Raw genomic sequence first — 17,122 nt, forward strand, 5'->3', positions numbered from 1 at the left:
TTCCAGCGGTTGGGGGGGTGGGCAGGGGTAGCGAGAGAGGAAAGGTAGATGGCCTCAACTCTAATAGATGCCCTGGCCTTATCTCTCTAGATATTATACATCGGGGCCCTGACTCCTTCCAGCCTGCCCAACCCTGACCCCCTCCATACTCCCCACCCTGCCATACCAGGGCCCTGGGAATAATGGCTGCTCCCTGTCATTCCTCTCACTAGACTCCCATTTCCAGATCAGTGCCCTGGAGGCCAGGTACCCGCCCGAGGACTTCTACATTGAACTTAGACACCTCAGCCGCCCCGCTGAGCCACACTCACCAGGTTAGACCCCCAGCCCTACCCTCTACCCACTGGGCTCCCTAGGCTTTCCTAACAGCTCAGACCCAGCACCTGCCCTACCCCCCTTCCTGCCCCTTGACTCACCTGCATGGTCCCAGAACTCTCCCTTTTGGGCCCTCATCCTTCCCAACAAGGTTAGTCTATAAACCCAATCCCGTATCTAAAGGAAGCTTGCCTGGATTCATCCCCATCACCCCTTCTGCTCCTGTCATGGTCAGTGGGTGTGGACAAACTGACAGGTATTACGTGAAAGGGACACAACATAATTGTACTCCCTACAGGCCACAGAATACAACCCTAAACCACTGAGAAATGACTTGAGAATGGGAACACCTATGGGGTTCTCTGAGCCCTATGAGTGTGGATGACAAGCCCGGTGTCCTCCAGAGAGAGAGACCCTAGACCCACCAGTGGCTCAGGTCAAGCTCTCCCAGATCATACGGTAGGGTTGTCAAGCAGGGATCTGGAGAGGCTGGGGTAAGATGTGCCCACCGTCATCCTCTCTGCTCTGTATTAAGCTCAGGCTAGTGGCTTAGGGAAGATGAAAAAAGCAGACTTGCAAAGTCAGTCCTGCTGTGGGAGGATGTGGAGTTATAGAAATAGGTACCATAGGAACTAAGCATAAGAAATTAACAGAGAATACAGCCTCCCTAACAAGTGGCCTCTCAGGCAGGACCTTAGTATACTGGAGAACCCTCGGGCTCTGGCTGGTTTCTAGAGCTCAAGGAAATGCAGCTCTGCCAATCCTGGGTGCAATAGCACTAAGAAGCATGAAGGTTCTGAATTTATCTGCCTGCTGAGCAGCTGTGGACTGCAAAGACTCTGAGTCTGCACCTAGGAGTCTGTGCTCTTGGCTGTGGGTCCCCTGGCCGCGTCTAGATCTTTCAATAACCTCACCAAATACAACCATTTACCACCACCCCCCCAAACACACACACCTTCCTCCCACCCCTGCCACACACGCATACTACCACCATGCTGTATGTCTTTCCCCAGGGGCGCATGGTCTGGGCTCAGCCCAGATTTCTCCCCGCTTCAGAGATATACACTCTACAGTGTAGCCAGAGCCACCCCATGCTATCATTTTGTGGCTTACACTAAGGCAGGCTGGTGGCTAATGGAAGAGAATACTTAGGGAGATCCAGTTTCTAGTTCATGTGGTGTCAGACAAGTCACTGCCCCTCTTTGGGCCTCAGTTTCCTGGACAAGTTAACAGCCTCAGGGAGGGTGAAGGAAGCCCTTGTCTAGTATAAAGGGATGCCAACTGATGCCAGAGATACACACTGCTAATCATATTTCTGAAGGGCACAGGTACCTATAGGCCTTTTAGGAGAACAGCAAACCAGAAGAAAACTTGGACTGGTTCTGCCTTACCAGTCAGTAATGTGGGGAAGGCAGGCAGATTAAAACAGATTCCTACAAACTGAACTTAGGAACTCAGTGGAGGAGGTAATGGTATGGGGATATATCTAAACAACATTGGGTTGGCCTTCAGTGTCCAAAACAGGGAGAGCCGAGTGGAGTCATATTGTACTTCAGTAATTACTTCATGCATACCTTGCCTGATAGTATGTCCTCAGTTAAAAGCTGAAAAAAAAAAAAAAAATGGACTTTGAGCAAGAGTCATCGCAGTTCTCAACCTAAAAATGCCAGACAGCTTCTTTTCTGGTATCACCAGCAACAAAGAACCTGAGCTTGGTCCCTGAAGTTTAATGTCCTGCCTCTGGCTACAGCTTTAGGACCATGCATTGTAGGAGCTGGATAAACTGACAGCCAAAAGGGAGAAAAATCCTTCCGGATTAAGAACACTAGTAATGCTTTTCAAAGACAACTCTCAATTATATATAAATGGTCCACTCCCCAAAATGGGTAACTAAGACAGCGGACCATGGAGGGGAGTGATTATATCCTGGAAAGATGACTAATCAAGAATCTCAGCCACCAGTCCCCTTCCCTCTCTGGTTCCCTTCAGTCAAGCTTCAGATCCAGGAGAGGAGGCAGGACCAGAGCTGAGAGGTAAGAAACAGTCTTCAACGCCATTCTAAGATCCAAAAGAACTGGGATTTGGAATGTCATGCACCCCTTCCCTAAGCTAGAACTGGCCCTGATTCATTCCTTGTCCCTGTACTTCTGGAGCTTGGAACTTCACCTATAGTGACTGCAGATGGCATGAGAACTGCCTGTGACCACCTGGTGGAAGAGGGAGACACACCCCTCAGAGTAAGGTTAAAGAGGAAGCAGGCGGCACATGCCAGGGGGCGCTGTAGCTCACCACTAATGCTTCTGAACCCTGTAAGAATTCCTGCATGGTCCAAATGATTTAGAGTAGATTAAACCCAGAATAATCCTCTAGCACTAAAAAACTAATTTAATGGGTAGGGGAGGGAGAAAAAAAAAGGCAAGAAAAAATAAAGCAAAAACATATGCGGTCTAAGTAAGTATCACTCACCCCATTTCTCTCTTTATACTATTTTAATGCAGGTGCTTGTGGAATGGATAGACGTCAGAACACATACATTATGGACAAAGGCTTCAAAGGTAGAGTATCCAATCCTGACGCCCCATTAGAAAGGGCTTAGCAAGATAAACAGTACAGATGTGAAATGACCAGGAATTCTACCAGAGAGACACTGCGCACATCCCTTACCTCACTCCCCCCCAAAGTAAAAAGACCACAGGACCTGGGGCTGCTGGGTAGCTCTGCTCAGGAGGAGCAATCATAATAATAATGAATTTATATTTCGATTTAAGTTGCACCTGCTTAGCAAGCGCTTCTGGGTTTTTTATAGATACCAGCTAAATGTCTTCGGAAATGTAGAATGTCATTATCCAGCCAATTAGTATGAGTTAAATTGATTATAAATTCTGAAATAAAGTCAATCTACCTGCCCCAGAGGCCTCCTGTCGTTGTGCTGGCGAGGACTGCCACCCTGCACCTGCTGGCTTTCTGGAGCACAAGGAATGAAAATAATACCTAGCGTTAATACTGTATGGCACTGCACCCTCGAGATCTCTGCCCCTGAGAGCGGGGAGGTCGGGACTAATCCCAAGCACATGGGAACTGTAAGTTGGATCATCCTTCTAGGAAGTCTGTAAGTGAAACCAAGGATGAAGGTCAGGTCCTGCCCTCGGCTTAGGCCCTACATTTCAATAACAGAATGTGTGAAATAGGTGGCTTTGGAACTATGTCACTTACTACTTTATTAAGTATTAACTGTGACCCTAGACTGGGAGCACTCCAAGGCCCAGTTTCCTCATCTGCAAGGTCAGGGTAATTATGCCTATCCTGTAGTCTAATGACTATCCTAATGTCTAATAAGATTATGAGTATCTAATAAAAATCAGATGGGAAGTGTTTTTTGCCTCTTCTAAAGGGTTGTACTAATGTAATAGGGCTGTCCTTTTGTCTCTGAGGTCTATTTAGGAGTCTCAGCCACGCTGAAAGAGACGATCAACAGCAAAGATCCCAGTGGCTATCACAGATCTAGCCGTGCACCAAGACCACCTGGAAAGCTTCTTAAACATACAGAGGTCCACACCCCCTATTGCCAAGACTCTGAAGGAGTAATCTAGAGTCCTGGAGTCTCCATTTGTTATTAGTACTTCAGGGCATTCTTGGGCAGCATATGTCATCCAACTAATACTTGGGAACCACTTGCCTAGACTGACCCAGATTTCCTGGATTACTGTTCTGGTTTTTCAGACTTAGCCTTAGTTATACCTGAGCCACAACCATTTCCTAACCAAGGAGAGCCAGTCATCTGTAGCCATCAGTGGAATGGTTATCAGCAGTGGAGCGAGCTAGGGGGTCGTTCTGAGCAAGAGAGCAGGAAGGGTCTCCATGAACATGTCAGGATGTGTAGCCCAAGAGAACAATCTGAGAACAGGAGGTCAGTCACCTCTTGGCTTCTGGACAGCCAAAGTTCACTACTCCCTTGGGAACATCAATTCTGGCCATTTTCTGTGTATTGACTCAAACCATCCAAATGGAGGTAAGCACCATTACCATAGTGAATGATACAGTGGTGAGGTGAAGCTAAGAAGAGAAAGCTTTACTGTTTTATCACTGTGACCCAAGACCTCTCAGTTTCTTTCTCAAAGAGGTGTGGGGACTGTGCAGAAAGATCTCTTAAGAGACTTTCCAGCTCCGAAAATATGCATGACTCAAGCATGAGTAAGCTCAGACAGGCCCAGACAGTTCAATAAATGAGCACATAACTCTCCTATGCACTTCGTTGTCCCATGCATTGCGATTAGGGTGACTGCTTTCAGACTCGAAACCATAAATGTGTAACAAAGCTAAGGAGGGCAGTGTCTCTGCCTCAGCGTCATTCATTCCTGTTTTGTGGGATCATGTATCTGAGCCCGTAAGTGCAGGGAAGGCCAGATTTTGTTTCACCACTGACTATAATCACTCCTTAAATTAGAGAGATAAGCAGGCTGCCTAGGTACATATGCCAACAGAGGCTGGGAACCAACACACCAGAACAAGAGAATTCAAGAAGAGGAAAATGAAATGTCACAGTTTGGAACTTTACAGAAATACTTATCAAAGACATGGAATAAATCCCACTAACTGGCTGATAAACAAACATTTAATAAACTAGTCTGTACCAGGAACGAAATTACTTCCTAAAACTATTGGGCTAAACCAAATGAGACCCGTTAACAGTGAAGAGTCTGAGTGCTCTCTAAACTCAACGGGCAAGACCCTGGCCTGGAAGTTTTGGATTCGAGTCCTAGTTCTTACTGTGTGTGACACTGACTGGGTCACACTGTTATTTCCTGTGTTTGATTTTTCTACCTCCATTAGAACGATGAGGTTTGTTGTACTAGCACCATTTCTACGGCCCCCTCCATGTCCTAATTCAGCCAGTGCTCCTTCTTGCCCTTGTTACTTTTCTTCAGCCCTCCGCTGTCATCCCAAAGTTGAACACCACCATGCACTACTTGCTGCGCTAACCCCATTTTACCTCTAAACATCTGTCCATCTCCCCTTCCCCCCTCAACACAATGATACTGTAACAAACTGCCTTAATGTTTAATTCCCTGTCAGGCATTTTAAAGTGCTACAGAAGAAATCCTCCCTGGCACTCTCCTTCACCTTTATGATCCTGAAATCCTGAATCCCACTGGTGCTGCCACAGGGAAGCCACCTGTATGCTCCTTGTTAATCCAGCCTCCACAGGTCTCCTTGCAATAACTTTGGGTTCCCAGATAGTGAGGAGTCCAGTGATATCCTGAAAACTATTTTTAGCCAGTGTAGTTCTCCTTCTGACTCTGAAATCTCCCTTTTCTTCTCACCATATCCTTGTCTCTCAATGAAGTAAAGAATGCTAACCTAGGGCCCAGGAAGAGAAAAGGCAGTGTGGCTTTCTAATAATAGTCATAGGCTGAGAAGAAACATGTTCAGTGCCAGGGTTTTCCCCAAGTGTGAAATACTGACTTTACCTAGATGTTTGGGTGAACCTGAAAGTTCCAGTCCCACTCACTAGGTGGCCTTGGAAAATCATTTCCTCTCTCTGGATTTGCTGCTTCCTTTATAAAATGAATGTTTTTAGGCTCATTCCAAAGCCCCTTCAGCATCTGAGGGTAAGAAGACTGTGTGTGATTTGGGAGAGGTGGGAATAAGGTGAGAACAAACAGCAAGGCATTACAAAGCTAAACCTTCAGTCCTGATGCTAATTACAGGCCTTGGAGGAGTGACTCCCCAAAGCTTAAGTAGCTTTGGTGGACGCTTCCCCTGTCCTTGCAAAATGCCCCAAGGGCAGGGACTGGTTGGGGGGGCGGGGCTATAAAAAGACAAGGAAGTATCTCAGAGGGGCTGGTTGCTCTTCCCCTACCCCACCCTCCCTGAGGGCAGGCAGGTAGATGACTCAGCTGAAGAGGCGAATAGCTTTCTAAAGTGTAAGTTTTCCAGCTAGCCCTGCCCTTTCCTCCCTCCAGTTCCCACAAATAGAATCCAGATTATTCCATAATCCAACACCCTCTTCTGACCACCTCAAATCACAACACAGAATTCTCCATCCTTTCTTTCCCTCTGGTCCCTTTATGGAAGGTACAGCTTCAGGAGAAACAAATCCCCCCCCCCCAAACCCAACTTCTCTTTTATTCACTTAGGGCATCCCCTATTGCACAGCAGACTATTTGCAGTTGTCCCCCTTATCTGTAGTTTCTCTTTCCTCAGTTTCAGTTAGCCCATAGTCACATGATCAAGGTCAATAGTGGCCCGTCACAATGCCTACCTAGGCCGTTCACCTCACCTTACCACCTCACATCATCACAAGAAGGGTGAGTATACAGTACAATAAAGTATTTTGGGAGACCCCATTCATATAACCTATCACATTATAATTGTTCTATTAGTACTGTGTTTAATCTAACTGTGCTTAACTTACAAATTAAACTTTAGCATAGGTATGTACGCATAGGAAAAAACAATATATAGAGGATTCAGTACTACCTGTGGTTTCAGGAATCCACTAAGGATCTTGGAAAGTATCCCTGCAGATTGGTGGGGATGGGGAGACTGCTATATACCCCCAAACTTGAAGGCAGCCTTTCCTGGTGGAAATGAGAAGAGGGGCACGACTAGCTGACGGAGGATCTGCTCTTTGAGCCATAGCTTCAAGACTCCCCACTGCCCTAACTCAATCAATCATGGGATTATCCACAAAAAGCTTAGAGCCTGGCCTTTGTCAGCAGGGCTTGGCCCCACTGATAGAAGGTATTCCTTGCTGAGGGTAAGGGGAGACTGTTATAGGTGTAATTTGCATTTAGAAATCTAGAACGGGAGGACGGGTAGTAATATGTAAGGGGAAAACACTATGATTGGATATAGGAGAAGATGGGTTGAGCCCTAACTTAACTACTTACTAACATTAGGTACACTTTATGAGCTTCAGCATCCTCATGACTAAAGTAGTAATCATAGCCCTTTCTGCCCAGCCCTCTTCACAGATGTAACAAGTTTCAAATGACCTAACTGGAGTCAATATACTAGAATAAGGGCCACATTTTCTGTCACTATTCCTCAGCTTTCAGAAAACATGCAACTAAGGTAGCCACCAATCAAAGTAAAAGGATGTGCCAGGGTGGGGAGGAGAGGAAGGTGTAAAGAAGACTTTTCACTCAGGAGAAGATAGCCCTTCTATAAGCAGTTCTAGTCCTCAGCTTCCAAACCAGCAGCTCTGGGTCATACTGCCTTACTCTTTGGCTACCAAGTTCAGAGAACCCAAAGTGGGACCCATGCTAGGCTTCCTGGATATATCCCCAGCCCCTGTACTAAGAAACAAAGTACTCACTAGAAGCAACTTCATGTGGCTCTGGGCAAACTGTGGCCTAGGACCCATAACCCAGTTTCCTCATACGAGCCTCACCAGCACCTGGGCCTGCTCACTGTCCAGCAAGAATGTTTTCTCCTACTCCTCTCTAGGGCTCTATGCTAGAAAGAGGCCACAATCTGAGGTGCGACCAAGGTCAACATCTTCTACCCGTGGGCCAGGATGAGAAGGAAAATGCTGAGCCTGGTTGTGGAGCTCACTCTGCTACTGACAAGCAGTGTGACCTGGGAAGGTCACTTCCACGATAAGCCACGGTTTCCTCATAAGGAGTAAAAGGGAAGGAGAGAATTAATTATGGCTTTAGCTACATTGCAGGTATTAGGAATACCTGACTGAACTAATGGGAAAATGTACTTTTGTACAAGACTGAGGAAATGTTACCTGCTGAAACATCCATAACCCCATACTCAGAAAAGTAAATCCCCTCCCAACCAGTCACATGTTGTGGGCGAGAACACTGCTAGTGGTGACACACAACTCAACTGTCAGCCACATGGAATGTTCTGATGTCCCAGGACCTAGTCACCCCTTAAGTTACAATGATCCCTTTATTATTATTATTTTTTTTTTTTACATTTTCATCAATCTCATAAACTGAAGGCAGAGCATGTGATGGTTCTAGTGGAAGACTGTCCAAGAATTTCACCATCTGCTACCACTTACAGAAATTCAGAGCTGAGAAATATAGAAATTTCACCATCTGCTACCACTTAGCGAAATTTAGACCTCTGAAGACCACTCATTACTGTCGAGCCCCTACAATTCCATGCTTATTTCTAAACCCCTTGGCTGGCAGATCGTCACAGAACAATGAGGGCCAGAGTTGGCCAGATTACAAAGAATCTAGTGCTTTTTCCAGGCAAGTCTTGGCTCACTTGAAGTGAGCTACAAAAGGGAGTGATCTTCCCAAAAGGGGAAAATGGCATAGAGGTTGAAGGAGGGGCTCCCCTTCCCTTCTGGGACTCCCCATCACTTCCTTCCTCCAGTGAGCTACGGTTAGCCTCGTATTTGGAAACTAGTCTGCATCCTTTTGTACCCAAACACAGCCTGAAATGTTGGGGAAGATGTACCTGAGAGGCAGCAAGAGAGGAAACAGGAGTTCTAGTATCAGAAGAAGATACTGCTAAAATTGGTTTCCATTAGCATTCATAAGTACTGGAACAAGTGACCCCAGAGGATGCAATGGAAGGCTTACTAGACAACAGGAACTTTCCAAAGGCTAGCCTGACACCCAGGTGCTTTTTACACCTCTATTACACTTCTGCCTCCCCCAGCTCTGATCACAAGCTTCTCACGAGCAGGGATGCTGCGGAGTTTGCTGCTTACTAAAGGTTGCCAAACTGCTGGCACCTGTGCCAAATCACACACCTATTTCTTCTGAATCTAAGTTTCTTACTTATCAAAAAGAATTCAGAGGAAGAATGGTATCACAGAACCAACACAGGCCAAGGAGTCCAAGGCATGCAGTCAAGCCTTGGCCTGCCACTTATGAGCTTACAGGACATTAGCCAAGTCACTTCTATCTCTCTGGGCCTTCATCCTATAAAATGCAAAGTATCTACTATCTTTGTAGGATTTTGTAAAAAATTAAATAATAGATGTGAAAGCACATTATGAGTATCTTGAATTAATCCCCTTCTGGTTCTGTACCTGAATACTATGAATAAAAATGTCTCTATCCCTCCAAAAACAAAAAAGTTTCTTTATGAAAAGAACACTGCCTACCTAGAAAAGCACTCTTCAACACATTTAAAGAAGGAAATCTTGGATTATCATAGGCTTTTACAGATCCAGGATCCTGAAGGCACATCAACTGCAATCTGTTTCTGGTACTGAAATTAAGTCTGTGTCCTTGTATGTCCTAAGAAATCTCTCTTGCCTTACAGATTACATGAAAGAATCCGTGTGCAGTTCTAGCACTTGTTCCTTGAATAGCAGTGAAAACCCATACGCCACAATTAAGGACCCACCCATCCTCACCTGCAAGCTTCCAGAAAGCAGCTATGTAGAAATGAAGTCGCCTATGCACAGGGGGTCTCCGTACACAGATATGCCATCCTTGTCGACATCTAATAAAAATATATATGAAGTTGGTAGGTGTCTCAAATAAGTAACTTAGTGAAATCAGGGAAATAGTGCAGCATATGAAGTAAAAATAAGCCCTCTCCATTCACCCTGTCTTGAAAACACACCCTTCTTTTGTTGCCTTTTAAGGAATCCAAGGTGAATGGTCTTGCCCAGGATCACCCTTCTCTCTCATGCAAGAAATCAAATTCCCATGTCAACTCTGCTTTAAAAAGAAATACTAGGACTACTATAAAGCAGAAATGCTGGGGGTGGGGAAATCAGTGGGTACACACATTTCAGATGATTGCTGATACAAATTCCAGTTTAAAAAGAAAATCAGAACAGACATTTGCAAGCTTCTAAATCACCCTCTTCTACCTTCTCCCAGTTTTACCTATGTTCCTGGGCTTATTGGGAAGACCCCTACCTCTAGGATATTCCAAACCTCTTGGTTTTGACCAGGGCTTGGAATTCTGATAGTACACTCACTTAAGTTTTCCATTTCGTGAGCAAGCCTCAATCCTAACCCTCAAGTATTTACCACACATCTATAAATCCCTGGCTTCTCTCCCTATCCAGTTAAATAGAACTCTGTTCCCCTCAACAGGCCACCAAAGCTAATCTGTTCTCTGAACTCATTTTTCACTATATTCCTTAGAGCCCACTATCAGTGTGGTCCAAGAAGGCCGCGGTCCTAACTCCAGCTATATCCAGAATCCATACGACCTACCTAGGAACAGCCATATTCCTGGTCACTATGACCTCCTCCCAGTCAGACAAAGCCCTGCCAATGGGCCCTCCCAGGACAAGCAGTCTTGAGAGAGAGAAGTCTCTCTCTTGCAATGTGCTCTGCTGAACATTCTGACTCTGAAAGAAGACAGTCCCTTGATACAGACTGACTCCACCTGCGTGTTAGTTATTATTTCCATCTGGAACTAAAGAAGAGCTTCCAAGTGGGACTGGGTAACTGTTCAAATGGTCTGTTCACAAAGGCAAATCCTATCACTCACCCACACCTAACCCCAAATGCCCAGGATTACATGATCTTTTAAAACACTTAAGATCCAGCTACTCATCAACATCAGCTAAATATAGATATTGATATACTTAATCCTCTGAAACATGTCGCCTATTAGGAAGCATATAAGCATAGGTTTCATGAATCTTCCTGGAGGAAAAGGGGAACTGGGGAGGGATAAGAATTACTTTAAAGCTCCTGAAATGTGTATGTGCTTTTGATTGCTGTTACCATCAACATCTGTTTTATTACCTAAGGTAAATAGCACGCAGACATAAAAAGTGTGCTGTTATCAATCCTAAAGTACCTGTACATCTATGTCCGATCTGTCAAATCGCAAGTCAAGATTATGGTATATAGTCTAATACTGACAATTTCAATTTTTTAAAATAAGACTTTAGAAAATGCAAACTAACTTTCCTTCTTCTGCCCTTCATGGTAGTAGGAGGAGAAGTTTCCAAAGTACAGCAGCCTCTTTCAGTCTACAATGATTTCTAGGCCAGCTTTACCAAATCTTACTGATTCAAGGTTCAAGAACATTGCCAAGTCATGCCTAGCCTGGTCATAGCTCTTCAATCCATCCAACACCTGAGTCATGCCATGTGAAACAGAACTCTTGAGATGATGCCTTTAAGCAAGCAGTCACAGACTGGTAAGGATGAAGTATCCCTAAAAACAGCTATTTGGCCTCCCAAATTTATTTGGCTGGCATTCCTTGACTCAGGAGAGTACTTAATTTCAAGCATTTCTTCATAAATCTTGAGCCTGATGTAGTATAGAACCTAAAAGTGTAGAAGAAATTAGATAAAAGTGGATATAGCAAGTTTAATAAGCTGCTTAAAAGTACATGATGCTTTTTGATGGAACTAAATGAACAGATGGACTGTAGTCAGTTGCTGTAACCTGATTAAAACTTTACAGAAAACAGCAAATAAGGATATGAAGTACTTCTACCTTAAAACTACCACCTACTGAGATGGCCAAAAATGTATTACAATGAGCTAATTCTCCAGATCCCAGTACTTAGACATGTCCATACCTTCCACTACTAAACAGGTAAATTGGGGCTCAGTTTGAGTCAAACTGGAGCCAACTCCCAAGCCCTAAAAGAGAGAACCTTCTCACAAGAATTAAAGACCAGAAGGGCAAAGCGAGGAAACTAATGGCCACCCCTATACCACTCCGTCCTCTGATAACAGCCAGCCAGTAAAAAAATACTTCCAAAAAGGTAAAGAGAAGTGGAACTAAATGACTGAGAAGCTGGAAGAGCAACTACAGCAAAGTGTGGGAATCCTGAAGCCCTTGATACAACCCAGAAGTCTGCCATGGAACCCATTAGCTGGGGCAATGACCAGAAAGGCAAGAAAATCAATACATGAGTAAATCCCCCTCCCTCACTTCACTAACGGCTTAAGCAAATTTCACTGTTAGGGGAAAACATAGAATACTTACATGAATGCTGCATGCGTGCATGGGAGCAAGTGATCAGCAACAGCAAACTTCCTTTCCACAAAAGCCTTATGAAATATAAATATTAGAAAATTCCTTTGTAGACCCAAGTAAATATTTCTCATACATATGTAGAAAGGAATAGAGATAAGAGACTTACCTCAGTATTTCAGAGCAGCAAGTGCTCAATTATCTTTGTAAAGCAAGGAGCAAGAAGCATGGCGAAGTCAGACCAGCCAGGACAAACTTCATCTCAATCCCAGGCTTTGCCTTCGTCCCCTACCCCGCATGCACAGTACTGCTGCCTGGCACACTGCAAATAAGCAGCATCATGCGAGTTTCAAGTGTCACCTCTTGTTTGCTGACTATCTTATGAGCAAGATTCAGCAAGAGGGAGCATGGTGGAGCTGCTAACGCACAGGGTCAAGAGAATTGAGTGTTACTTGCCCTCTCTGGGCTCCTTTCTTTCTCATGTATTAAGGGGGGGGGGAGAGGAAAGAGAGGTACAGAGCTCTATGACCGTTAAAGAAATGTAATACAACTCAAATTAGGCAATACAGAGAAGAAGGGAAAGGCAGAGGGTGTGATTCATCTACGGTGACAACAGTTGCCTTCACATATCTAAGAGTTACTGGTAAAAGACATTTCAATCTTACAGAGCAACTGTTAGGAACTTCTGTCTAGCACTATCACACATGGGTTATGGTCAACCTAAATATGTGCACTGTGCATTATATTGGCAACTTGGAAAGATCTGTTTATTTTACAGAAACCAGTTTTCACTCAGTGATGTGCATTCAATTCAAATGAATAAAGAAAACACTATTATTGTACAATAGCATAAGTGATACTATGAAATGGCAATACTTTTTTTAAAATACCAGATTTGTAATATATTTGTTCACTGTGCAAAGGGACCGTACCTTGTACAAAATAAAAGGAATTTCTCAAACTAATTTAACAAGAATGCCTACTGTTGTGTTGCACATTGAAAAGATGTCTATAATCTACAACTTAGGTTTAAAAGGTAGAACTAAACTACATTTTGTGTAGTCACTTTAGGCAGCCAGAGAAGTGAAAATTATCCCAACAGACACTTGACAATAAAGTGAACAAGTTCTATCATATTTATATGAAAGTCTCTTGCTTTAAAGTAATGAATGGGAACAACACATTCTTGTCTAAAAATTATTGAAAAATCTCATACACATCAAATGCTCAGATAGAGAATTTCTCTGCTTTCACAAAGATTTAAACTCAAAGGCAACTATTATAGCCTGTGCTCAGCTCCAGAGGCACAAAGGTACTTCTATGGAATGGAATAAAAGCAAGTGTAAGGCCTATCTAATTTGCATACGTACAATGAATAGCTTTCCACTAGTAGAAGTTATCACCCAGTATATTACTGTGGGTGCATGTTTTAGGACCTTTTAAAACATAACCTTGTGACCTCACTGGTAAAGAAACAGCAGGATTAATTTTGTAGTAAAACACGGATGCTAAAAAAAATAGCTCACTGGATGCTTTCAAATTAAGTTTAAAAATTTTTCTTCATACCTGCAAAATTTGTACATAATCCTATTTAAGTCAACCTAAGCATTTCAACTTGTCAGTTCACAAGGCTTACATGACACTCAGAAATTATTCCCAATGTTTAACCAGGAATAACACATTTTTGTTAGAGACTAATAAGACTCATTCAGAAATTATCTAAGACAATTCTCAAGGGCTGGAGCTTGATATCTCAGTGAAAGACAAAACATGATCAAGAGTTATAAAGCTAAAGGCTAAAAAAATTTACTAAGAATAGTGGTATTAGATTATGACTTGTGAAGTTCAGAATATTACCCACTACCATATATGATAACCTAAGGCTACAGGTTGGATACTCAACACAGAAGATTCAAGAATGATACATTCTATGAGCCATTCATCTAACCGGAAGAAGGTAGAAGAGGCTCATTTAATCAGTATACAACACGGGAGAATCTTTCTCAGAAGGGATGGATGGATACACAGGGATTCATTATACTGCCGTTTGTACTTCTGTAAAATTGTTTTTTAACATTTACATACCCATAATTTTATGTAACTTTTAATTAAAATATTTTTTAGTCTGAATGGTAATCCTCAGACTATAGCTCCCCAAGCTAAACTAGGATGAATTCTAGGATTAACCCCCTCACTCTTTTAGGTGTTCCTTCTTTATTGTTCTGACATGGAATAGCAGGGGGAATAAATATTAGAATATAAATACGAACAAAGCACATTCCCATGCTTATGAATCTTACAATTTAGCAATTACAAAAGGGCAGAGATAAATGGAGGGTCCTAGTTATTAGCAGGATACTGATTATACATTTTCTTCCCTGACTTGCAGAGCTAGGAAGACTCAAGAGCAATGGTACATCCAAACCCACAGAAAGGGAAAGCTCTAGTCTCCAGTGACACACTGTCAGATTCCCTCGTCAATTCCAGCTTCTACCTCCTAAGCCATTGATTGTCTAGTCCAGCAGATGGCCCTCCAGAACCTTGGAGAGGAGAATGTATAAGGACTGCCATCTTAAAGATCTTGTATTTAGGCATCCACATAAATGTAAAATAAAATCAGTAACTGATGATTCTAGTAGAGCCTGCATTATTGGTTTCATATCCAAGGTAGTCTGCAGAAATAGTATTGCTTCCTGGGACTTTCTGCACTCTTCCATTTCAGGCATGACCTATAATATTCTTAGGGGTTTATGAAGAAATGCTTTGGTATAGAGACTAGTACAAGGGTCAGTAACTTCTTAAAGACAAGGATCTGTACCGCTTCCCAAGAGAGAGGTATCCTGAGACTGGAAGCAGTCGAGGGAAATGAATCTAAAAGCAATACTCTTACTCACTGGCATTAACAGGCAAGTTTAGTTCACTGACTCAAAGAAAAGGAATCCTATCGGCTACTAATTTTCACGATCATCCTGGTACTGGTAACAGAGTAGCTAACAGCAAATATTACAGGACATCTATGCTGGGACCTATCAATAATATTAACTGAATTCAAATGGTTAGACTACTAAACTAACAACCAAATAATGCCATTTGTATCTTGTGTATTTTGCCACAAAAACCTATACACTTGGACTTAGTCATAGGTTCTCCTGGACAGCTAGCTCTATGGACTGTTCTACCTTCTTACAGATTTCTATAAGAGGTAATAGTAAAAAAAAAAAAAAAATAAACACAAATATTTTAAAAGTTCTCTCACCCAGACATGAATATATTTTCAAAGTATATTATTAAAAGCCAGCAGAATTTTAACAACAGAAGCCAAAACAAGCAGTTCTCAATTTACAGTTGACAAAGCAGCCCAAGTGCTCCTCCCCCCTTATCACATGATACTTCGATGCATACTTTTGAAAATGACAGTCATTTTGCAAATGTTCTGAAAGCTTTCATCTTATGAAATACAGTTAACATGGAAATAATGATAACATTTTAATCAAGTTATTTTAAGACCAAAAACATTTTGCGAAGAAGTGCTTTTTACTTTTACTATTAAACTTGACTTCAAATTTGTAACAATTTAGCTTTAGTACCTGTAGAGTTCATTCACAGAAATACTGAACTGGAGCTGGAATGAACCCCAGAAATAATCTATCCCATTCCCCTCACTAACTGGAAGAAGGTGAGGCTCAGAGAGAAAAGACTAAAAGATCTGTGACTAGAATCCAGGTCTCTGTCACCCAGTTCACTGCTCTATTATACCTGCTACTTTCAATCTTAAACTCAAAGAGTTTAGCACACTTTTTAATGTATACCTAGTATCAGATGTCCTTTGAGATACTTTCTCTATCCTCCAACTCAATTTTCAATGAAATGGATGATTCAATTAAAACCATTTCTCAGCCTATGATCTCCTTTACAGAAGCTGTAATGACATTTTGTATAACTCTATTGTTACCTTCGGCCTCCTGTAGTCTGGGGAATACAACCATCCTTTAAAACGTTCAAATGACAACTTTAGTTTATTTGGCCTATCCTTTACGTGAATGGAAAAAGTGGCCTGTCAAATCCCAGCAAGGGTGTGGTACCCAGCACCAACCCACCAAGAACAAAAATCAGCCTTCCTCTTTTTAGCACTAGCCTATTATGCTATCCCACTAAAGCACGTGATAGAAGCGGGTCCTTTCATGGTTCTCCCCCCGCCCCCCAGGGAATGCATGCCATGCACAGTCCTTATATTCGTATTTTGTTTTGAAATTTTTTCAGGCTTAAAATGTTTATAAGATATCAAATAATCAATTTCTATTTACTTCTTGTGTTTAAAAAAACAAAAACAAACAAACTCCATAAACTGAAACCTAACAGGCTGGAATAAGTTCTTAATATCAACCCAAGCTTTGAATTATTCTGCTTCTGGTACTGGCCGAAAGTGTCTACACAGTTTTTTCTCTTTAAGGTAGATAGAAAAAACCATGACAACATTCAAACCACTGAGAGCATTTGTTATTTTGTAAATCCAAGTCACTGAAGACAAAATTAAAATGTTCATTTTCCTACTGATGAAATAAAGAGGACAAGCTCTGATGGGCAATCTAAACTCAAGACGTCTAACTCTTCTGCAGAACCTTTCAGAACTTAAAAGACCGCTGGCCTAAGTCACTAGCTAACACCCCTTCTTAGAATTACAATTTAGCATTCACAATGCAATGGCTAACATTAACTTACCCCTACAGAGTGGTAACTACTAGTAAAGAAAAATCATAGATAGCAGTTGAGACCATGACATACAAGTTAAATGAAGTCAAGATGGTTAACTGGCTTTTCAGAACAGGTTAAAAAAGTTTCAAAGTTAAAATAACTGAAAACCAGGGTCAAGCAGCAAAATACTTCTGAATTGCCTTGAGCCCTAAGCTGTCATAATATTTTAA

The 17,122-nt window shown here is 42.5% G+C and overlaps 2 protein-coding genes across 23 annotated transcripts in view; one reads left to right on the plus strand and one right to left on the minus strand.

Moving 5' to 3' along the window:
- The window catches only part of MEGF11 (multiple EGF like domains 11), a 346,208-nt gene extending 329,676 nt beyond the window's left edge, over window positions 1–16,532 (plus strand). For 6 of the 22 annotated variants that reach the window (XR_014313380.1, XM_082737052.1, XM_082737054.1 and 3 more), the window contains 4 exons: window positions 213–314; window positions 2,814–2,870; window positions 9,562–9,768; window positions 10,401–16,532. Coding sequence is in view for 20 of the 22 variants with exons in the window: in XM_082737052.1 (XP_082593178.1) it covers window positions 213–314; window positions 2,814–2,870; window positions 9,562–9,768; window positions 10,401–10,561 (527 nt within the window). In the remaining 2 variants the exon portion in view is untranslated. Of the gene's footprint in view, window positions 1–212; window positions 315–2,304; window positions 2,349–2,813; window positions 2,871–3,226; window positions 3,560–3,746; window positions 4,559–9,561 lie in introns of those variants that run through there. The other 16 variants (XR_014313379.1, XM_082737061.1, XM_082737066.1 and 13 more) reach the window with 12 other exon arrangements.
- DIS3L (DIS3 like exosome 3'-5' exoribonuclease) overlaps window positions 1–17,122 on the minus strand; it is a 434,009-nt gene that overhangs the window by 408,419 nt on the left and 8,468 nt on the right. The window lies entirely within an intron of this gene.

The sequence above is a fragment of the Mustela nivalis genome (assembly GCF_964662115.1).
Source record: "Mustela nivalis genome assembly, chromosome: 6".
Lineage (NCBI taxonomy): Eukaryota > Metazoa > Chordata > Mammalia > Carnivora > Mustelidae > Mustela > Mustela nivalis.